The 24,371-nt window shown below is 38.9% G+C and overlaps 2 protein-coding genes across 7 annotated transcripts in view; both read left to right on the top strand.

Annotated features, from left to right (window-relative positions):
• Positions 1-6,386, top strand: part of LOC147179938 (neural cell adhesion molecule L1.1-like) — a 39,294-nt gene extending 32,908 nt beyond the window's left edge. For 2 of the 4 annotated variants that reach the window (XM_086066930.1, XM_086066928.1), the window contains 3 exons: positions 8-80; positions 171-182; positions 1,108-6,386. In XM_086066930.1, coding sequence (XP_085923056.1) covers positions 8-80; positions 171-182; positions 1,108-1,366 — 344 coding nt within the window. In that variant the 3' untranslated portion in view covers positions 1,367-6,386. The remainder of the gene's footprint in view (positions 1-7; positions 81-170; positions 183-1,107) is intronic. The other 2 variants (XM_086066931.1, XM_086066929.1) reach the window with 1 other exon arrangement.
• Positions 6,387-7,107: 721 nt separating this feature from the next.
• On the top strand, positions 7,108-23,828 carry LOC147179937 (6-phosphofructo-2-kinase/fructose-2,6-bisphosphatase-like). 3 transcript variants are annotated; one of them, XM_086066933.1, is made up of 14 exons: positions 7,108-7,319; positions 10,464-10,589; positions 11,831-11,927; positions 11,998-12,064; positions 13,551-13,625; positions 14,055-14,111; positions 14,192-14,313; positions 16,440-16,647; positions 16,726-16,872; positions 17,792-17,896; positions 18,357-18,486; positions 18,578-18,640; positions 19,786-19,850; positions 22,154-23,828. In XM_086066933.1, exons 1-14 carry the CDS (start codon positions 7,244-7,246, stop codon positions 22,211-22,213), a joined length of 1,398 nt encoding a protein of 465 aa, XP_085923059.1. In that variant the 5' UTR covers positions 7,108-7,243; the 3' UTR covers positions 22,214-23,828. The 3 variants fall into 3 exon arrangements, with proteins under 3 accessions (XP_085923059.1, XP_085923060.1, XP_085923058.1); XM_086066934.1 differs by lacking the exon at positions 7,108-7,319 and adding an exon at positions 7,392-7,768; XM_086066932.1 differs by lacking the exon at positions 7,108-7,319 and adding an exon at positions 9,787-9,913.
• The last annotated feature ends 543 nt before the right edge of the window (positions 23,829-24,371 follow it).

The following is a 24,371-nucleotide window of genomic DNA, read 5'->3' as shown; positions in this document are numbered from 1 at the left end:
ACTCCAGTGAAAGACAAGGAAGAAAAGGAGGTGGACTCGGAAGCCCGGCCCATGAAGGACGAAACTTACGGAGAGTACAGGTTGGTCGTTTGCATGTAAAATGATGATTTTCCTCTCTTTCCTTTATAACTCCCTCTTGCTTGTCGCCCCTGTAAATGCTTCGCTGGCAGATCTTTGGAGAGGTGAGGAACTTGGTGCATGCCAGTGTCACCCAATGAGAAAATGACATGGTACAATGTATGACTGGGAAGATGGTAAATTGCAGGGGTTCGATCGCGGAGCCTTGGGGGACTCCTCAAGACACAATGTAGCATTCATGCAAGATGCTTACTGTATATATTCTATAATTGTCTGGTGGTATAGACAGATTATAAATATTTGGGGTGTAAAAATTTGTGCGTTCATTTTGAGTTAATTTAAAGTTCCTTTAACGCCACAATTTTTTTTTTACGTGCGATTAATGACCGCCTTAGACTTGGAAAGCCTGTACTGGGAGAATTCCAGTCGCAATGCAGCAGACATGTCCGCGTCAAAATTTTGCAGTAATAAATGCAATAGTAATGCATATATTTGTGGAGACTGGGGTCAAGTTGTATTCTACAATTTTAAAAAGGGGCAGAATTTCACAAGTTATTTCATGTTAAAGATTATAATTCATTAATATGAATAGAAAAATGCACTGAGCTGTCACCAATGTCTTGCAAATGCAATTATGCCATCTAGTGGCAGAAAAATGACCAACAGAAATCAATATCACACTCGTTTATTACAGTTCAGTACATCTTTGTAATGTAACTCAATTTTATGAATTATTATGAAATTACTATATCAATGACTGAAAGATGCAGCCATATTTCTATTCAACATTTTTTTCCACTTTTATGTTAACAAGAGTATGAAAACAAAAAACATACTCAATATATATATATTTTTTACATTTTATTATACATTTAGAATAGATATAAAATATGTGATTAATCATGTTAACTATTGAAGCCATGCGATTAATTATGATTAAAAATTGTAATCGCCTGACATTACTAAAAAAAAAACGTCCTAACGATGAAAGTTGCACATCTGACAATTATTCCTCCCATCGTCTCCTAGCGACACGGACGAGAAGCGTTCGGAGAGCCAGCCGTCGCTGTGCGGCGAAAGCAAGCTGGGCAGCGACGACTCGCTGGCCGAGTACGGCGACAGCGTGGACATCCAGTTCAACGAGGACGGCTCCTTCATCGGCCAGTACAGCGGACGCGTCCCCGCCCCCGCCGGGAACGAGAGCTCCGGCCCCGCCTCCCCGGACAACGCGGCCCCGCTTCCCCCCATCGCGCCATCCATGTCGAGCAGCCTTAACCGACCCAGCTAAACACACAACCACGCACCCCCACCGTCTGAATACATTCCACACGTTTATGCAGAGAAGATGTTTACACCGTGTTTCGCCTTTTCAATGCCACGTTTACGCACACACGCACACACCTAATGTATGAGGTAACATGCCAATTTTCCAAAACGTCCCACCTTGGAAATTAAGCAGCTTTTGTAATATTCCAAGATGGACACGTTCCAATTGGGATTCATGAAAACTTTGACACAAACCTTCCACCATTTGCAAGTTGCAGGGGATAGAGACAGAACCACGCCGCAAATACTGAAAACGGAGAGTAATTGATGATCTCCCTAAAAATATTTAATAAACAGTAAATAAACCACAAACTATGATCCCAGGTTTTAACACACTTTATTATCATCTTCAATCATCCTACATTTTTCTAAATAAACATCTTACGGATATTTTTTTTTATGTGCTGCAGAGCAAAAACAAACATATGCTGCAAAAATAATAATCCGCTAACAACCACGGCCATGTCTCCTCCCTCACATACAAAACGAGCTTAGCCTCGGTCAAGATGCATCACTCCAACGTACTTCCTTGACACCATTATAGAAGGAGCATCAGAAAAATGTGAGTGACTTTTTTTTTTTTAACACTACTAGCTCAGGATAGGGACGGACAAAAACATCTATTTGTGAATTTGTCAATAGTGAACCGCGAATCGGCGAAGGTTGGCTGTCCAATGCTAACTCAAGAAACGCTAAATGACTCCGGTTTCCGCCAACATTTCCCAAACAAGTTTAAATGCTTGTTTGTCTAATTGTGCTCTAACACTGGTGGCGTTTCCATCCAATTGTTTCGAATGTTTTAAGCAAATTTACTGAAAATGCACAAAACGGACATGCGATTTATGCCCGTTCCCATCTGTTCTTCTTTTGCGAATATTGAGAGGGTACTCCGCCGCTGTAGGTGGCGCTATACACCATAAAGATGTGATCCACCAGTAATTTAAAAGAAGAAAATACCAGGAAGTGACTGCACCGTGCGATGTCATATGAGTTTTCTTTTGTAATACTTGATAAACCGTAGCCTTTCTTTGCTGTTTTCCATCTAAAATTGCATTAATAATCACTTTTTTAATTAATTTTTAAAAGATTTCAGTTTCGTCGCCCCCCCCAAACATACCTTACTTAATCGCCCGCCATTGCTTTGTGACTACAAACGTACGTGTGACGTAATATCCGGTCAAAACGTGCAACGTGTATCCGGTTTTGTCAGCGTTTATTCATAAAACTTTTTTTCCATGGCCAAAATTAGCATTTTCCTTTTTTTCGATGCGCTTCAAAATCCACCTCATCCAAGCTTAAAAACGTATTTGCGAATTTTGGGCCCTTTTTCGACTTACTAGCGTTTCCATTGTTTTATTTTCGCATTTCTTGAAAATTTGAATAAAAATGGGTGGATGGAAACTCCACTCCTGACTGAGCAAAAGTCAGCAGGTATATTAGGACAAAAAGATAGATGTGGTCATAGACTTGGGAATTTGACCACTATTTGGGGAGGATACACCGACAAAAGTCCGTTGAAATCTTTAGGTTAACTGTGGTAAAGCATATTTTTTGGCTTTAGATTTGTAGAGAGCGCACTTGTGCTTGAGCATAAAAACAGGCATATCCTGATTTTCGTGCCGACGCAAGCCTCGATGTGCTTGTTTGGGAATTTGGTTCTTCTGTCTGTGTCGTGCTGGGCGCTGTGGCGTAATGAGGGATGTTTCTTTGGAAACATTGCCGGCCCACCTGACTATTTGGTGTCATCGGAACCATGTCTAAGTATTGGCGCAGGGAGAGTAATGCGATGGTGAATTTGATCAAGTGGCAGGCAGACAGATTGTTGGCTTGCAACGTGGTGGATGTCATCGTGTTTCATTCATAAATATGACAACGGCGTGCATCAAACCAATTCATAGTACACATTATTGTCATTTTTATTATATATTTTTAAAATCATGCCACGGAGCTAAGGAGGGTGAGGAACGATGGAGCTCTTAGCATATTTACCGGTTACATTAGCAAAGCTTAATTTTTTTTTTTTTTCAAATTCATCTCAGATTTGATGACAACTTTGTACATACAAAACATTTAAAAGTCACTTTAAAATGTCCCATTTAAGATTTTTGTTTTTTTAGTCTTCATATTAGCAGTGGCGGAAAATGTTGGACCTTCAATGTTCCACTCTGTTCTCTTTGATGCTACAGTATAAGCGTCAACAAGATTTCGATGCAGGATGGGGTTTTTTTTCCTTGCAAGTTTTGCATAATAGACGAATCCGCCTTTTTGTAGCAAATTTCCAAGCTGATGCTGTGAATTCCCACAAACTCCCGTTGAGTCCCATGGGAAGTTTCCAGCTTGAAAACAAATACGTTCCACCGAGCCATAGGCAGGTCAAAGGTGGGCGGCGTTTGAGTCACGTGACCAAAACGTGACATTGTGTCTGCTTGAGAGCGGCCATTTTAAAATACGTCCATTGCTTGAGAGCGGCCGTTTTAAAATACGTCCATTGCTTGAGAGCGGCCATTTTAAAATACGTCCATTGCTTGAGAGCGGCCATTTTAAAATACGTCCATCGTGTGTACCTGCGCAGCACGTTGCTTTTCCGGCCGTGCACGGTCACCATCCATCCTGCCAGACGGAAACGTCTGAATGTTCTTTTGAATTGAGAGGAGAAACTTTGCCTTATGAGAGTCCCACCCAGCCTCCCCTCCTCACTCTATCCACGGTGACCCCCCTCCCCCCCAACACACACACGCACACACACACACACACTCAACAATTAGAGGCCCAGGAAACCGCATGGGTCTTGTGTAGCAAACCTTACATGGAGGCTCATCCATTGATTATTGCTCTTTGAATGTAAATACCACATTAAGATTGTCGTTTTTTTTTTTTTGTCATCGCTTGGTTTGTTTTTTGATATTCTGATTTTTTGGGGGGATCATAAAGCTGTCTTGTGTTGCCTTAACACTGAATGCTAAGATAACGATTGGTCACCAGTGCTGAGTTAGGGGTGAGAATCAATGTTAGGGTTCGTGTTAATGGGTTAGTGTTTCATTGTTTCTTTCTTGCTGGATGTTGACATGGCATTCAGTGTGTGATCGCGACACAGAGCTTTCCTCTTGTCACTTTTGTAAGTGAGACACATTTAGACCATAGATTCAAAACACTTCTTTTTCACGCTGAATTGTTTTTTTGTTTTTTTTTAAGCGCTTTTAGCCGCGAAGCAGATGGTGACGACGACGATGCTCCGTTGAATATTCTAACAGTCATGACGCTTGTTTTGTTGTAGACCAACTCGCATATGTATGAGCTGCAAATTGAAAATTGACAAGTTCAAAAATGAGGCAAAGACGGTAATATTAAATACAAGAAATGACAATATGAAATGCCAACAAGTTTGTGTAAGCAACAGCAACCAACGTTTTGCAAATCAACCAATTGCAGAGTAAAACAACACTACATAGCGTTAACAGTTTGATATCACAGTTATATAATTGCAATTATATGATAATTGATAGATTGTTGGAGGGAAATAGACGTACACATGCGTACAGTGGATATAAAAAGTCTACACACCCCTTCATAAATGCAATTTTTGGGGAGGGGGGTAAAAAAAATGACATCAAGGTAAATCATTTCCAAACATTTTTCACTATTAATCGAACCTATAACCTGTACAAATAAATTGAAAATAATTAGGGTTTTTTTATATATATATATATATCAATCTTGATTTTATTGGACCATAACATCTCCCAGACATAGGAAGGAAAATGTGATGTGGACCAATAAACTATGCTTGAGTTTTTTTGGCCAAATGTTCAAAAGGTCAACAACATAATGTTAATGATAATGGGACTTTGGCATTTGTCAAGGCAGAAGGAATTTTTAACAATTTGAAATAGCAGTTGGTGCAAAGCAAAAAAAAAAAAAAAAAAAAGGCAGTAAAAGCCTACTAGAACTTTCAAAAATAATTTGGGGTGAATCACATTATATACATTAAATTTAACTTACCCTCTCAAAAATAATTAAAAAATAATTATTTCAATTGACTTGCACAGCTTAACGGTCACATTAAAGGTGGGGAATATTTTGAAATGATTTATGTAGGTCCCATTTCTTTAGAATATACAAATCTATGAACTGAAAAAAAACAACAATGCAATGACTTTTAGATATAAGTGAGTTGAGGAACAACTACAAGCATTTATAATGACAACTAACATTTTTAAAAACGACGGTAATTTTAAGCAAAAGATCCGTTTTTTTAACATTCCAAATGATATGTGTCAAACTCTGGAAATCACGGGCATTATTTGATGCAGCAAGACATTTCAAACACATGTTTTTGTTACCAAATGTTTTTAATAAATTGTACAATAGCTTGCTTGAATACTTGGCTGCAATTATTTTTCTTTGACATGCAGGATTACAAACTAAAAGTTATCAGAAAATGTTTCACAAAAATGTAATACAGTGATACTATAGTACTAAAATGGTCATTTTTACATTCATCTAAACGAGTTGACAGTCCTGACTGTAGAAAAAAAAACATGTATTTGTATGTGTTCTTGTAGAAATGGTTCTGACCAGAACAGCATTCATGTAAACGACCCTTCATATATTTCTCAGATCATTCGAACATCTCTTCGTTGCTACTCTGCTCTGACGCCGTATGTCTGCCTTCTTTTATATGCATATATAAATATATATACAATACAGTATATCAACAACACAAACTGTGGAAAAAGTCCCCCAATTGAGGTAAATAACCAATACTAACAATACTGCAAATGTTAAAATAGCCAGACAGTTGCATGGCGTCACTCTCGAGGTTTGATGATGATGATGATGATGATGATGATGATGATGAGGGGGCGGGGCCATACTGCACGACTGAAGTGTGCTAACGTTGTAGCTGCTTGTTGAATTGTGCGCTGTGCTCAAACTAACTAACTAACCCCAGTCTGTCAACTAATAAACATCAACTAGCATAATCATCATGGCTTGTCGTTTCTGTCTGTCCATTCGTGTGACTGCAAATGTCTTCGTTTTTCTCATATTTACTATGGTTTAAGAGTTTGGACACTTTCCTGTAATGTTGAATGAGAAACGGGGTCCAAACGTTTGCGCCACTGGTAACGTCTTCGGTTGAACAAAAACATCAGCCAAGATGAACAATGCATTACAATAAACCAGTTATTGTCAAAGTGTGGGATAATGGGTCCCTCTAGTGGTATGTGAAAGAATCACCACCATACAGTTCAGTTGTATTTAACTTTTACATTTAAGTAATACATTAGCGTTTGGTCTTTTAAAGAACTGTTTTTAAATATGTTGAGGATAAATTCTAGTTTACTTTTATGTGCCATGCTTTTTAACTAAATCGTTTGCTTCCCTTTATTAATGCTCAGTGTTAATTTTCTATCAGTGTAGCCTATTTTACAATCTCTATCATTTTATTTACACATAGACCTACTATATGCTACGGTATTTTAAAGTTTTTGTTTTTATGTTTTTTTTAATCAATTTCTTTGGCATTATAAGGGTATACCGTACACGTAGTAATGTTTGATTAATTTGTGTTCAAATTTGGTCCATGTCCCTTTAAAATGCTGACGTCATGTCGCGAATGCAAATTGTTTATTTATTTGTTTGTTAGAATGCTCGCGCACGCGTACTACCGAGGGCGCGGTGGACGACGGGAAGGTCGAGAGACAAAAAAAAAAAAAAAAATGCGAAACCAGTCCGGCTGCTTGGTAGACGAGACTGGCCAGGACGAAACGTGCGCCCAATTTACCCTTTCGAAGTGCGCACGCTCACAAGCTCCGAGGGGAGTGACATTTGGAGGAAGATGAAGCCCACCACGGTGACGCAAGACGGGGGGGCCGTGCCGGCTGGGAGGAGACTCCGATTTCAGCGTCCATACGGCGAGGCACTCACGCGCACGCTCAAAACGTCATCACTCCCGGCTCGGTTGCGTAACTGGAAACACGTGGCCGCGCGCCAATGGGCAGTTCCTGCGTCGGAGTGCGCGTGCTCAGAGTCCCGTGACGTCACTGGTTGACATAATTGACCGCCTCCCCTACCTCCCCCGCGCCTTCCACAAAGCGGCTCGGCGTGGAATGTCGCGCGTGCACGTCGTCGCCATGGAGACTGCGCGTCCTGGGTCAGGCCGCGAGGGCGGTGTCGGTGGGGGCTCGGCTTTGTATCAGGGGCGTGTATTTTGAGGGTCACCGTGGGCGTAGCCACGGTGGGCGTAGCGAGTGGCGCGTGGCGAACACGCGCCCACGTGGACCCCGGTTGTGGTCGCTCATGGAGCCCGCAAGAAATAAGAACAATCTTCTTCTTCCGCGCCGCGTGCCCTGCACGAGCACAGGTGAGCGTCTACCTGAAAACACTCACACGCATTCATTCGCGTGCATGAACCCGCCCTCGAGGAAGTCCAGCAGTTGTCTGTAGCTACATGACGTCATGTTTTTTTTGGGGGGGGGGGGGGGGGGGGTCTTGCTATGTTGAATGTGGACCGACGGAAAGGGCCAAATGATTCAGGTTCGCATCCCTGGACTCTGATGCATACGTTTGGTTTGATCAACATGCGCGTCCCCAGCCATCTGTCATTTTTGGGTGTTTTCCCATCTACAACAAAACTGAAAAAAGCCTCAGGAATCCATGCCTGAAAAGAGGTGAAGAATTTTAGTTTTAGCTACTGTTTTTATTGTTTCATCATAGTACATATAGTTCATATTTTACTGTATAATTGTTTTGTTACTATCATTTATCCATGGTTCTTATAAAGTACTGTAGTTATTATTATTATTTTTGAGAGTTTTGTTTTTGTTTTAAAATTTTGTTTTTAGTTAGTTTTCATTTGTTAATTATTTAACTGATTAATTGTTAATTAATAAATTTTCTGTTCCTATTGGTTCTTACCAGGGTTATAATAGTTTTGGAGTTTTCATTATATAGTAGTTTTTAAATTTAGTTTTAATTAGTTTTTGGAAAATGTATGGATGGATGGAAGTTTCACTATTTGCTTTTTAAAATGTATTTTGTGTATTTCTTGGATGCAGGTTTTATCACCAAGTATTGTGTAATAAAAACACAAATCAAATGCAGGTACCGTGTAAAAGTCCACAGACTTTGAGGTACAATTTAGTGCAGTGCGAAATGCTTAAAATGCAACATATCCACATTTTAGACATATTTACAGGTCATTCTATGCAGATGGTGTATTTGTGGCATGTGTCAAGGACATGACATCATCTTCAGCTCATTTGCTCCCGAAAACGTATAAATACGTTCTATTTAAAATGTTTTAAATGTCCCAAAGACGTATTATATATATATATATATATATATATATATTATGCTAGAGCATACAGAAGGCTTTAATGCAGCCTCTCAACTGCAAAGAACGGTTGAAGGAGTGGTAGTTATTACACAAATGGCCAGCAGGTGGCAGCAGAGTATAAGAGATTAAGCCGGGCCATGTTGCAACAAACTCTCTTCCCCAGTGTTTTAAACAGTTTTGTGAATAATGATGAAACTTAGCTATATTCTAATGCTAATTGCTGCAAAACGGAAACAGACAAAAATATATTTTTTTTCCTGATGAAAGAAGAGACTCTAATCTTTCTTTTGGTAGGTTCCATGTATTTATAGCAATAGAACACAATATTTTGAGGTCCTTGCAAAATCAGTCAAAATCCAGTAAAACAGCCAGGAGCGAAGGGGGTTGCTTCAGTGAAAATGGCTGGGAGTGAATGAGTTAATCCATTGAGGAGCGATCGTCTCTTTTCACAAAAACATTCCTATTGCTGTCAATCTCCTCCCTCCTCGGTGGAGTTTCTGGTGAGAGGTGCGAGCATGTAAACAGAGGAGCGAGGACTGATGAACATGCAATTAGAAGAATGAGATGAATCTATTGACTCTTACCTGAAATGTAACAGGAAGTCGGCCATTTTAGTTTGAAGCAACTTTTAGGGCTTGTACTTTGCCGAACTCCTACGCAGGAATACACCCGAATGAAAGCCAACCCGCAGCAGTTATACGAGCCAGATGGTCAATTACGAAGTTTTTGGACCTAAAACATTTCATGTGGACCAGATGGAGCACGGTGTCAAAATTTGATGATCAGTTGGCATCATAAAGCTTTGTCTTTGATATTTGCAAAAACAACATTAGGTTTCACATATTTGATACACACACCCACTTTGCTTATTTTTGAAAATCATCCGTGTGATGTTCTGAGGCAACAATCCAAGCTTATTGGTGGCTGAGCTCTTCCAGCTCAGGTCATTGTCCAATCGGCAAGGCTCCATCTCCTGCCGCTAGCCAAACAGGTGCTTGGACGACTCCGCCCCTTCTCGTGAGAGACTTTATAAGTCCGCGCACACACGCGTACACACACAAACACACACAATCACAGCGATGTCGCACAGTCACAGCACCCTCACTCAAACACGACTGGAGAAGACGTGGGTGCCGTGGGTGCCGGACCGACTGAGCAAGCGTCGCGGATGTGAGTACTGCTACTTGTTGGTGGCCATGCGTGTTTGTATGCACACGTTTGAGATCGGCGGCGTTCGTGCGCGGCGTTCGTCACTGCGAGCGGGCACCCTGCCGGTCATTCACCCGCAAGGTGGTCACTGAGCAACTCAACTTTGCCCCCAAGTCCAATTTCGGATTTGAGCCTAATTTGTTTCTGCTTCAATCAAAAGAAAATGCAAATGACAATGACAACATTTGAAACTTGGAGAAAGTGGGTCTTTAAACACAACCCTTAATACTTTTTAACGAAACAATTCAAATGTTTGGCAGTTTAATTGATAACAAAAATATTCCTTTTAGAATTAATATGTAACAATAAAATAAGATGCCAGTCTTATGTGAGTTGTTTAGCTTAGAGCATGGCACTTCCATGAATATATATATATATATATCTATTTTTTAATTTTAATTTTAATTTTATTTTTTTATTTTTTATTTTTTTTATATATATACATATTTCTTAATCAGTCGTTTCTGTCAAATCTGTGCTAATGGCGAAATCGTATTTGTTGTTTGTACAGCGTCGGTTCCGCAGTTCACCAACTCGCCCACCATGATCGTGATGGTGGGACTGCCCGCCCGAGGGAAAACGTACATCTCCAAGAAGCTCACCAGGTACCTCAACTGGATTGGCGTCACAACCAAAGGTATCACGACCAAGGTTATTTCCGTTAATCCGTAACTAAAATAAAAAAAAATCATTATCAAAATAAAATAAAGACAAAAAATTACTTTTAAAAACTAAAACTAACTATAAAAGTACTGACATTAATCTCTACTTGAGTAAAAGTACAATTACTTGGGTAAAAAACAACTTTGGTAAAAGTACTTAAACTACTCAAGTAAAAGTATAAAAAAGTAGAGGCTCCAAAATGTACTTGACGAGTAGAAGTAAAGAGTATTTTACCAGATGTTTCCTCCTACGTCAATTTGAAAGCTATTAGCCAATGGAGCAAAAATGGCTATACATATAGTGTGTCGCAGAGCCAATCACAAGCTGGGACCCGTGCATAACGCTTCATATGATTGGTGGAGCTAGAAGACATTGATGGTTGTTTTTTCTTCCAGGTTCCATCGATTTCATGCATTTAAAAACAAAATTAACGACCTTGTTTTGAAAATGTATCAAGTAAAAAGTACAGATATTCATGTTAAAATGTAAAAAGTAGTCTAGAAAATCAATACTCAAGAAAGTACAAAGTACTGGAAAAAAATACTCAAGTACAGTTACTTCCCATCTCTGACTGTAATTATAGCGTAAATGTCCTGCATTTGAGTCTTTGGTAAATTAATTTAATGCATGAGCCTTTGGGGATGATTTTAAATGTGATTTTAAGTATATTTATTTCGATAATAACCGGAATAAGGACGTTTGAAAGTGTGTCACACAGAAGTGATGTCATCTAGCAGCAGCCAATAGAAAAGCACCTTCGGATGACGTCGCTCCGAGGCGAAAATTTTGCGTGCTTGACTTTTGGCTCCAGTGGCTCGGATCGCCAGCTTTTTCATTTAACTCAGCAGAAATGCAAGGCTAGGTAAGAAATGCGTTACTTTTTCATTTTACCAGGGTATTTATTAAATATTGCACACAAATAATAAAAAAAAAAAAAAAAACTAAAACTAAACTAAAATTAAATAATTTTTAAATAACTAAAACTAATAAAAACTAACAGAACCACCTTGAAGATTAATTAAAACTAACTAAATTTAATAAAACTCAAAACGAAATAAAAACTAACTAAAATGAAAAATCCTAAACTATAATAATCCTGATCATGACACAAACACAACAGTAAAATCTTGTGATTCACTGTCGATTTTTAAAATGTTTTTTTTTTTAATTATTGTTTTACAGTTGCATGAATGTGTCGCCATCTTTCTTCAACAGTGTTCAATGTGGGCCAGTACCGCCGAGACGCTACGCGCGCCTACAACAGCTTCGAGTTCTTCAAACCCGACAACGCCGAGGCCATGAAAATCCGAAAGTACGATCGGCTCAACTCCTTGTCCTCTCCCGCCGCATCTTAATCATACTTTTACTCGGTTGTCCGGCAGGGCCTGCGCCATCGCCGCGCTAAAAGACGTGTGCGACTACTTCAACCGTCAGCAGGGCCAAGTGGTGGTGAGTCATCCAGCTGGACTACGTCCAAAATGATTGATATCATCAAATGATCAGAAGTGGGCGCGGCAATGAATTATAAGCGGCCGTCATTCGTTCAATCGTCAACAGTCGGGGCACCCTTTTTTTAATGATACCTTATGATACCATAATTATAACAATATTGTGCGGTGGTTGGCGATATTTAAAAAAAAAAAAAACTCTCCACACTGTATTAAAACTCACAATATTGATATAAAAAAAAAGAAGTTCATATGGAGAAAAAAAAGCATAATATGGTGTTTATGTACATACATACACACACATACAGCTGTTTTTAGCTGAAGTGGGCAAAATAACTTTTTTTTTTTTTTTAATAGAGAAGTTGAAAAGGATTTGCTGTTATGACTGATGTATGGGAGTGATAACCGCCACAGTGGTCAAAACATTCCTAATTAAAATTAAACTGCACTGATAAATTAACCGCCAGAGGGTGCTAGAACTGCACAAATGGAATACAAATGCTTTTAATATCATGACGCGACGATATTGTGGCGATTTTAATATCGCGATATTGCCATTATTGTTACATCCCTACTGAGCACTAAACTAATGCATAAATGTAGCAATAACGAGGAGTTAAAAACAGAAGGAAAATATTATCATCGCCGTATGTACTCAATTGAGCTCGACAACAAGGCCAGCTATCAGTATTGGGCAGTGGCGTGCAGTGAGCTCTAGGTTTGGGTGGGCAGGCAGTCGCAAATTGAGACGCACACACCAATTACAATTTTATTTTATTTTTTTTTTGTTTTACTACTTATGTTCGTACCCATCGGGCACCAGTGTGCAGTCTGCCAGCCACAGTAAACGCTGCAGTGCACTCCGCCTCCCATTTGCCGCACAACGTAAAACAGACCATTTCAAACCCGCCCGGACGCCTGGAAAGAATGTAATAAAGTGAACATCTCCCTGTAAAGCTTAATTCCTCACAAAATCAAGCTAGCAATAGCAATGCCAAACACCATGTAAAGTCCAACAACCAGTTCATCGAAAATCATGAAAATATGTTAAAAAGTTGCTATTTTTACTTTTTTAATGAAGGTGAAAAAGAGTGTCTCGCATCATATAAGTGGCCGTCCGTCCGTCAGTATGTTTGTCATTCGTCAGCAAAACGGGCATCCGTCATTGATGGACTGAGAAGGTCCTTTAGTACTGACTCGGTAATGGATTCAGCGTTTACATTTCTATTAAGAAATTTGCTCACTCCTTCGAGCCAGCAAAAATACAAAAATAAAATAAATAACCTACTTCGCGCTGAGCCAAAACGGCATTACGGACCCCAGAGGAAACACTGGGATCATTACATAGACGGACGAAAACACACTTTCGGCAATGCTTAGTCTGTCCATTTTTTTCAACGTGGTTCATTAAACGGCCGTTCATCATTGTTCGTCAATATTGACGGAATGCCCATCAGTGCAAATAATGAACGATGTGTTGATTTCAGGTTTTCGATGCCACAAACACGACGGCAGAGCGCCGAGAGCTCATTCTCGGCTTTGCTAAGGAAAACGGCTACAAGGTTGGTGGCGAAATTGAAAGCTTTCTCTGATGGCAACACTAGAAAAAAATAAACAATAATAATAATAATAATAAATGGAAAAACATGTCATTTGACCAAGAAAGTTGAATCCAGAAAATGGTCAATGGCATTCTTGCGATGTTCTTAACTGTTTACATCCGCTTGATTCATTCTCCTCATCCGCATTTTCAGCTGGAGTCATTTTATTTTACTTGTAATTTTTTTTAAGAAATAAAAAATAAAACTTATCCTTTTGGAGTATATTTATTTGCCCAACCCTATCACGAGTTCAGTCTCGGTCAGCAGTAGGCAATCACTTTTCTGCCACACATAAAAGTATCCTGTTGCCTATTATTTACAAATGTCAAGAACCCTATAATCGAAATTAATCCCAAAAAAAATTGACTTTTTCACTTCATGCTTGTTCAGGTTTTCTTTGTGGAGTCCATCTGTGACGATCCAGAGATCATTGCTGAGAATATTAAGGTAGGGTGTGTCCGTTTCAAGACTACGTTAACTCGAAACCACACCTTTTGACCACTTTTATGTTCGCCCTTTTGAATTAGCAAGTGAAGATTAGCGGTCCCGATTACATCAATTGTGACAAGGACGAGGCCGTCGCCGACTTTCTGAAGAGGATTGAATGTTACAAGTTGACGTACGTGACGCTCGACGATAACAAGGACAGGTAAGTGTCACTCCTTTGCCGTGAAGACTGTATAGACCACATGGACCAAGGGTGTCCAAACTATGGCTCCGGGGGCAATTTGTGGTCCGCTCTCCATTTTTAAGCGGTCCACAGCTTACACTAAAAATGCTTATGTTAAAATAATCTGCTACTAACACATTTGTTTGTATACAGTAGAGCTTTTCTAAATGTGAAAATATGCAAATGAACTTAAAAAATGGTCATCTTATGACAGATTGCTCCTCTTTTGTTTCTGAGTGTAGAAATACGAATCGGCTGCTGGGGCTAATATTTTTTGGTGGGTCTCGAATATCCCAAAATCTTTAAAAATATATTAAAACAACAAAACAAAATTATTCGCCTCATAGAAAGTGGTTCAGGGAGCAGTAAAACACAAAAATGATTTTGATGTGCTTGATAAATGAAAAATAAAAAAATCAAAGTGGCTTTTGCATCCTTCGATATTTCTGTATGTGGTCATCGGAGGAAAAAGTTTAAACACCCCTGACATAGACAAAGTGATTTACATACTTTAGGTAATTATGGTTGAAAAGGATCTTAATGTGCAGCAATTGTGATTTTTACATCTTTAAATAGACCCGTTTCACCAGAGCCCAGGCTTAAGGGGGGCACATGAAATGCGTGGGGGGGGGGGGGGGGTCAGTTATAATGAATACTCTACAGACAGTATTAGCTTGCCCCATATATTTGGATAAATCCATTGAATGGCACCCGCTGACAGTATAATCATAGACAGCATTTACAGTACATACACATACAGTAGACGGCAACGCAAGAACCATTACCTTTGATTATCTCATTTTAACTTAATCTTACTCATTATTTGTCGATTTAATGGCAAATACAATTGCCACATCCAATATGGCGGATGTGCTGACATATCGCTTCGAGGCCACCTGTTTGAACGGCGTCTGCAGCAGAATTAAAAAAGAAAAAAAGGAAAGCAAAGTCCAACATCATTTTAGATTCCCAAACGATATGTGGCTCCCGTGGTTTATTTTTTCAAGTGTCTCTTTAGTTGCCGGCATGAATGTAGTTTGTAGTATGTCCCTCCCTGCTTGTCCTCCGAAAAGCTTCACAAAAATGTACAAGACTCTTGCACGCCAACATTGACGTATACGTCGCGTGTACGCCAGCAAACGGTTGTTTGGGAATGTCACTCTTTTTTATTTGTCTTGAACAAACGGGTGCTGTTGGCCGTAGCCGACGCCAAAAACAAGAACAATTCGCGAGCGGCGAGCAGTAGTCGCAATGAACACGAACGTAATGTACCTCGTCCAACGCGAGTCCTGCGTCGCGTTTACTGACACTCGGACATAAGAGTTCGAAACAGAATGAATGAGAAATATAATAATAGAAAAAGGAAATCTATTTATAGAAAGACAGGTGTAGCTAATGGGAGAGAGGAGGTGTAGGTAAAATGAGAGTTTGTGAAATTTGAAATGCCAGAAAGAAAATATGGCCACATAGCGATCATTTTGTAATACCTTGTGATGATCTAAGGGCTGACTTGAAGTCAATCACAAGAAGGAGTCATGCCATATCTCTCCTTTTCCTTGGGTTTTGGGTCATTTCAGCAAATGGGAGCAATTTGTGCTGGTTTCTCCCACAGCAGTTTTGTTTAGGTGTGCTGTCCTACACATATTCATTCATTCATTCATAAATTCATTCATTCGTTCATTCATTCATTCACAAATTCAATCATTCATCCATCCATTCATCTATTCATTCATTCGTTCATTCATTCATCCATTCACAAATTAATTCATTCATCCATCCATTCATTCATTCATTCATAAATTCATAAAATCATTCATTTGTTCATTCATCCATTCACAAATTAATTAATTCATTCATTCATAAAATCATAAATTCATAAATTCATACATTCATAAATTCATAAATCCATAAATTCGTAAATTCATAAAATTATTCATTTGTTCATTCATTCATTCATAATTGTGTCCGTTTTGGTCCTCCATACACCCATACCTACATCCGATTGCACGTGGCACATCTGATATCAAACAAAGCATTTTATCTTCATCATTGCTCCCCACACAAATGTAGCCCAATTTATTCCCCACCGCTCTCCGCAAATGCAGGAACTTGTCCTACATCAAGATCTTCAACGTTGGCAGCAAGTACCTAGTGAACCGCGTGCAGGATCACATCCAGAGCAGAATCGTTTACTACCTCATGAACATCCACGTCACGCCGCGCTCCATCTACCTGTGTCGCCACGGCGAGAGCGAGCTCAACCTGGTGGGCCGAATCGGAGGGGACTCCGGCTTGTCGCCTCGCGGCGCCAAGGTGAGAAGCGTTGGGAGCGCCGTCGCGTGGTAGCTTGGACTCATAAACGTTCCTGTCGTGGGGGTGTGTCGTCCCCAGTTTGCCAGCGCTTTGGGAGCGTACGTGAGCAAGCAGAGCATCAACGACCTGAAGGTGTGGACCAGCCACATGAAGAGAACCATTCAGACGGCTGAAGATCTGGGGGTGCCGTACGAACAGTGGAAGGCGCTCAATGAGATTGATGCTGTGAGTGCACATCGTCAGTTGCTAACTTGACAGGGAAACATTTGAATGTTAACTCATTCACTGCCATTGACGGTTATAGACGTCATAAATTAATTTGAACTATTCCTATTAGTTTAAAAAAAATTCCCACTTTTGTTAACAAGAGTATGAAAACCTAGATTTTTTTCGTACATTTACACCAGATATAACATTTGTGATTAATTGTGAGTTAACTAGTGAAGTCATGCGATTAATTACAATTAAAATCCTGACGCCCCTAATATTTAATAATCTTTTCTTCTTTTTTTTAAATAAATAAAATAATTGTATTTTTTTTAAATCATCTTTTCTTTTTTTGTTAAAGATAAGATTATTAAAAATTAGGGACATCAAGCAATTACAATTTGTAATCGTAATTAATCGCATGACTTCACTAGTTAGCTCACGATTAATCACAAATTTTATATCTGTTCTAATACAATAAAAAAAATTCTAGGTTTTCATAACTCTTGTTAACAAAAGTGGGAAAAATGTTAAACTAATAGAAATAGATTAAATACATTTTTGACGTCTATAGTCGTCAATGGCAGTGAATGACTTAACTGCTGAGTATACAAATTTTAAGCAGTGACAAGATGACAGTTTGTGTAGTTATCCATTTCTACCAACAGGGGGTGCCTATGAACCCTTTTTCACATAAGCTGCAATTTGACTTATTTTCCGTCAAGGCCTTCTTAAACCTTTGGCCTTAAGCTCCGCCCACATGCCAAATTCAAATTTTGCACTCTTTAGTGCACTCTACCTGTCAAGTATACGTGGCTAAAATCTGGCAACAATTGGCTCTGTCGGACCCTAGAAATCCCTCAAATGGCCTTAAAATGGCCACTTCAAACAAAATGGCTTCCTTTCTGTTATACGGCACTGTTGGGTTGTGTTTCAGGGCGTATGTGAAGAGATGTCCTACGAGGAAATTCAGGAGAATTATCCGGAAGAATTTGCACTGCGAGACCAAGACAAGTATCGCTACCGCTATCCTAAAGGCGAGGTGAATGTTGTTTTGATGTTTTGTTTTTAGAAGGCCTGTTACTTTTTTTTTCTTTTTTAATTTGGGGCTCATTCCGATATTAACACTTTATGAGTGTAATTCACTTCACTCTGGTTTGATTTGTGTTCAGTAACAAAAGTCAAAACTACTAAGCTATATTGTTATCATTACCATGTCTTTTGACTATGTTTGTAAATCACTCAAAATTATTATTATTATTATTAATCATTACAGCAAAAAAGATGGGAAAATTGTCAACGAAATGATCTAAAAACATTCAATTCTATCAAATTGACAGTGACAAATGAATCGCGCACTTGACCTAACCCCTCCCCTTTAAACCTTAACCCACAACAAATCTGCCCTTCAACTCCAACCCTGCTATTGTCGTGCAAACAATGGCCGTCCGTTTTCGCGCCGGTCATCAGGTTTGTCTTCTAACAAGCGTCGTGTTCGCCAGTCTTACGAGGACCTGGTCCAGCGTCTGGAGCCCGTCATCATGGAGCTGGAGAGGCAGGAGAACGTGCTGGTCATCTGCCACCAGGCCGTGATGAGATGTTTGCTGGCGTACTTCCTGGACAAAAGTTCAGGTGAGAGTGTATAGCGATCACCGTGTATTGTATTCATCATTCTTTTGCCGGCGCTATTAATAATTCATGTTACGCGTGTCGTGTCTGTCAGATGAACTGCCCTACCTCAAGTGTCCTCTTCACACGGTCCTCAAACTCACCCCAGTTGCATATGGTCAGTCACTTGCAACAATTTTTCATATTCTTCTTATTAATAATGTCATTGTTACCAGTATTGTTTTTATTATTGATTTTTCTGACAGTAGCCTACTTGATATGACCAATACTTCATCTCATTTTAACATTCACTGCCATTGATGGCTAAAAACGTCAAAAATTCATTTGAACTATTTCTATTAGTTTAAAAAAAAAAAAATCCTCTTTTGTTAACAAGAGTATGAAAAGCTCAAATTTTTTTATTGTATATTTAGAACAGATATCAAATGTGTGATCATGCGATTAATTACGATTAAAATTTTAATCACCTGACGCCCCAAATTCGTAATAATCTTCTTTTTTTTTTTTCTTCTTCATTCACTGCCATTGACGGCTATAAACGTCGAAAATTATTTATAACTATTATTAGTTTAACATTTGTTTCCACTTTTGTTAACAAGAGTATGAAAACCTAGAATTTTTTTTCATTGTACATTTAGAACGGATATAAAATTTGCGATTAATCGTGAGTTAACTGGTGAAGTTATACGATTAATTACAATTTAAAAAAAGTCGCCCCTAATTTTTAATAATCTTTTTTTTTATTATGAATTTATGGCAGTGAATGAGTTAATCACTCAAAAAAATTTTGGGGGGAGGGCTTCAGCGTGCCTGTAAATTTTGAGAAAAAGAAAGTGGCTGGACATGTCCATCATAATAGGACATAATAAGTCCCAAGGATCCATGCATGTCGTTAAACAGGAAGTCAGCCATTTTGTTTTCATGCAGGCATTTTGAGCGAGTTCCAGGGCTCGTACTTTGACAAACTGCTAACTGGGAATTTACCCGAATCAACACCAACCGTAAGCAGGTATCCTCGACAGATTTGCCAACACTAAATTACAAAGCTTTTCCGGTTATACCTTTAAACGTGGATGCTGTCAAACTTTGATGATCATTTTGAGGTTTCATCATGAAAAGGGAGTTGTGAGGACCCAATCATTGCAGTGTTAATAAACCAATGTTTTCCTTCTGACGTCTCGTGTTAAAGTCAGAGGGTCATTTGGATGAATTTCTATTATAAAAGGGTTTGCGAGAACCCGTTTATTGATCTTCGCCGCTTTAATTTCTGTTTGTTTTGCTTTTGGTGTGGCTACGGCGCAGGGTGCAAAGTGGAGTCGATTTTCCTGAATGTAGAGGCTGTGAACACACACCGTGGTAAACCTGAGGTGAGTGCAAACACATGTCAATCAAGAAAGCATTGCCTTATGTGTGGTGCAGCACTTTGTGCGCAGCAATGTTTGTTTAAGTGCTTTATAAATTATAGATTGAATTTAGTTGTCTGCTACGACGGCGTATTAGGGCCACGTATAATTTTTTTTTTTTTAGAGGGCGGTGGCAATATTCAGAGAAAAACTTGATAAACTCGCAAATTTACGAGTTTTTTTCTCGCAAATTTACCACTTTAAAAACTCGCAAATTTGCCACTTTATATAGTGGCAGATTTGCGAGAAGAAAACTCAAAAACTTACGAGACATACACGAAGCGTACTACTTGACTGTTTGTGCCAATACTTTTCGGTCGGGTTTCCAAATAAGGAGATAGTAATTGCTTTCGTATAGATTAACCATATCATGTTAAGCATTCGCTCTTTGAACCGTTGTGTACGGCCACTGGCCAGCGACAAAGACACCTCACTCTGCAAAGGTCCACAACCTGGCGATCAAGCATTTACGTTAATTTGTTAAAATGTATATTTACTTGTGCATTTATGTTTCCAAAATTATTATTTACCCATTCATACATTTTGGTATTTTTTTGTACAAGTTCTGCTGCTCTCCGTCATTCACTTGCATTTACCTAAAGTATGCTAGCATCTGATTGGATAGTGTTAGTCAGCTGATAGGGGATCAGGAAGTGTTGTCGCTCTGGATGCGGTGATTGAGGAGTAAAGTTTTAATTTAAGAATGAATCCGTCTCCATCCGGCCTTTTTATTTTATTAACAGCGTCCCATTAACCACCATCGAATACTTACATGATTGGACTAGAGCTACGCTACGTGTATTTCTCGTAAGTTTCTGAGTTTTTTTCCCGCATACATAAATATATATATAAAGTTGCAAATTTGCAACTTTAGAAAGTGGAAAAATTGGCACTTTTTAAACTCGGAAATGTGCCACTTTATAAAGTCTAAAATTTGGGAGAAAAAAACTTGGAAAATTTGCGAGTTTATAAAGTGGCAAATTTGTGAGTATTTTTCTCGGAATTTTGCCCCCGCCCTCTAAAAAAATATATATTTATACGTGGCCCTAATACTCATATATACTCATATATAGTCTGCCCTACTTGTATTCAAATATGGATTTTTTTCTGTTTATCATACTTTTTTATATGAAATACATTAACAATATGTTTCAAAAGTGTGTTTATTAAGTTTTAATGTGATTACGGCTTGTGGGAGGAGTATTTTAAAGGGGAAGTCAACCCCCCCCCCCCCCCAAATTTTTTTGACAACAATATCTTCTATGCAGCCCCACTAGTCCAAATATGGTATTCTGGTTCATATTGTGTGAGTGGAATATGAGTTAAGCAGCCAAATCCAGCAGTTTTTATCAATATCAAAAGGCGGCCATTTTGCTACTTGCTGTCGAGTGAAAATGACATCACAGTTGCTATTGGCTGTTTCCGAATGTCCACCCATATTCCCTAACCCCTCATTCACTACATTCTCTTCGTTGCATACATCTCTGACTATTTATCATGAATGAAAATGTTTTAAAACTGTACTTCATTTCATTTATTGTAAATATTTTCAACTAAAACAAATTATTTCCGTAATATATATTGAATGCATCGCTTTGATTCTCGCGCTTGCTGTCGTCCGTGCCATGTTTTTTTAATTCTTGCAATGCATTGTGGTCTATATCATCCCGGTTGAGTGAACATCGATATTCACTACTTTTCAGAGTGCATTGTGGGTGATTTTGTGTGCCCTACATTTTCGCTCCCTAGACATTCGGACACGCCTACAAAATGGCGTGACCCCTCAGTAGGGCACACTATATAGGGAGTAGGGTGCACATTCGGACACAGTTGAGATCTCAGATAACAAGTGCGCTGTGATTGGTCGTTGCCTGAGCCCTGAGCAACTGTGATGTCATCTTTAGTCGACAGCAAGTGGCAAAATGGCCGCCCCCCGAGATGCATAAATAACGGCTGGATTTTGCTTCATAATTCATATTCCACAAATATAATCTACTATAATAGACTAGTGAGGTCACATATAACATATAATTGTCAAGAAATAAGGTTGAAATGATCACTGTATTGTGGACTTTGACTTTGATGGCCGATTGAGTTACCATCTGTGGTGCGAGCAGACTTAGCCAGCTAAGCTAAGGAGGCTAGCAAGGCAACATTTGTGTCAAATCGTTACTTATGGCCTTTTAATGAGTTAAGTAATAAATCCTGAGTGTGTCGAATGTGTTTCAGTGCCGTATGGACTTCACAGTTTTTTTTCTCTTTGTCAGAATGTGGACGTGGACAGAGAACCAGAAGAGGCGCTGGGGACCGTTCCAGAGCACAGCTAAACCATCAGGGGGGAAAACAAATGCCACCAAGGAGCCCGTTTTAATGACCTTTTAAATTGAAATCTTATCAGGTGTACTGTTTTGACGGGAAGTCATGGCTCAAAAGAACATTTACAAGGGACATACAATGGAAACTTTACTTTTGTATACAAACTGTTTTTTCTGGACGTGCTGCCCATGCAGCAAATGAGTAATTATACAACTAAGTCAATCTGTCAGCTGCTTATTTCTGAAAATGCGTCATTATACACTTATGTCGACATAATAACGATAGCAAACATTTATAACGTGAGCTTTGCTTACTCCTAAAAAAAAATAAAAAATAAAATAGGCGAACTTAGCCCATCCTAACTGCTGAGTTGCGATCAGAGAAACTCAGTGTGGGTGGAGCTAGGGCATTGCAACAAAGCAAGGGCTACTCTGTGCAATCTGGCTATATTTTGTGACTTCTGAACCCTTGAGTGCCTATTAAAAAAAAAAAAAAGTAACTGGAAATAATCTGTTCTTGGAGACAGAGCAGAAAAAGTTCACCTCTCTGTGGAACTAAGCAAAACCACCACTGGCTAATTTAACCGTATATCCAGCATTGATTAAGCGGCTATTAGGATTTGATTGTATTTTCACCTGTAAAAACAGCACTTCATCGACAAGATGCTGCAGATTCACCAATTGGAGTATATGCTGGTTATTAGAATCCAATTCAGTCACAATTCCTCCTGTGGCTTATAAAAAAAAAAAGAAGGGCCTAGCTACTTGCTTAGCTGGCAAGTCAGAGGCGTTGAAACGCTTTGTGACTGTGAGGGCTGCGTTATGCAAATTAGCTGAGTTGAGATGTCACGCTTTATCAAAATTGGGAAGACATATTTTCAGAAATAGTACTTATCCAACAATGTGGCAAATGCACAGCATTAACTCTATTCATCGTATTCTATGATGCACTTTAAGGATGCTCAGGGCGGATGTGTCTAGTAATCAATAGAAAATTTACTGCAATAATTAAAAGCACATTCAATGTTGTGATTTTTCATCCTTGAAGCAATGTCATTACTTTTTTGTTTTGTGCACTTTCATCCAACGTGGACCGTGAGCGCAATGCTAAGCTAACCCATTGAGGAGAGTGATTAAGACGCGGTGTGGGAAATGTTTTTATCTTCATGTGGAGTCGCCTGTGTCAAACTGCTCAAACATTCTTCACTGGTTAGAGCAATGCTAACTAGCTAGTTGAGCTAGTGATATTAATTTTAAGCCGCAGTCGTCCACATCAAACCATTGGTGGACAGGTAGCACAATGCTAGCAGCTAGCATTGCTTTCTTGGAAAAAGCACCCAACGCCATTGTGTGCCTAACACGAACGCCAAATTCTTACGAAATTGTCTAAGCACTGTGCAGCTTTGTAGCGTTTAATAGGACACAAAACGGGGGTGTGGTGCAATAACAATAATTGTGCTTTGTGTTCCCCCCCCCCCATCCTCACCTTCTAGGGTCATGAAGATGTACATTTATTTGTTTGTACAAGAAGAAACTTGTCAAATCAAAATGTCGAACACAGTCGTAAGCAGTTCAGTGTTACTAACGTAGCTATGCAATGGAGAAATAAAATAAATTTTAAAAATCATCTCCGGCTGCTGGTGCTTTCTTAGAAAAACTGAATATTTTTAAATATTTTATGTTCTCAAGATTCGGTAGTTTTTATATTGTTTTATATTTATATACAACAGTATTATTGGTTTTGTCATTTCAAAAAATCCCCACAAAAGTCAATGTTTTAATATATTTGGGATATTGCTAATATTATCACACCATTATTGCTGTATTTGTGTTTCTATACATGTGACTGTGCCTATGTGATATTAATGTGGACTAGAGGCTGTTTTTCCTCCTTTGTATTTTAAATATATTTTGAGAGTTTTTCATTTTATTGTCTTTCCGAATTTATTTTTGTTGTTATTTAAATGACTGTTCCTGTGTGATGGTAGGTATTATGCTAGGTTTGGTTAGGTTTTTGTTGCTGTTTGCTGTATTATAGATTTATTATCCATCCATTCATTTTCTTAACCGTAGATTTATTATGATCTTGCTTATTCAGTAATTGTGTGTGTAGTATATACGTGACTAGAAGTGATTTTAACACGTTTTGTTCATTTGGGGGGCTATTATA

The sequence above is a fragment of the Leptonotus elevatus genome, chromosome 2, assembly GCF_054856555.1.
Source record: "Leptonotus elevatus isolate MCC_2025b chromosome 2, RoL_Lele_1.0, whole genome shotgun sequence".
Lineage (NCBI taxonomy): Eukaryota > Metazoa > Chordata > Actinopteri > Syngnathiformes > Syngnathidae > Leptonotus > Leptonotus elevatus.
The sequence above is the reverse complement of the archived record's forward strand: the minus strand, read 5'-3'. Positions and strand labels throughout refer to the sequence as shown.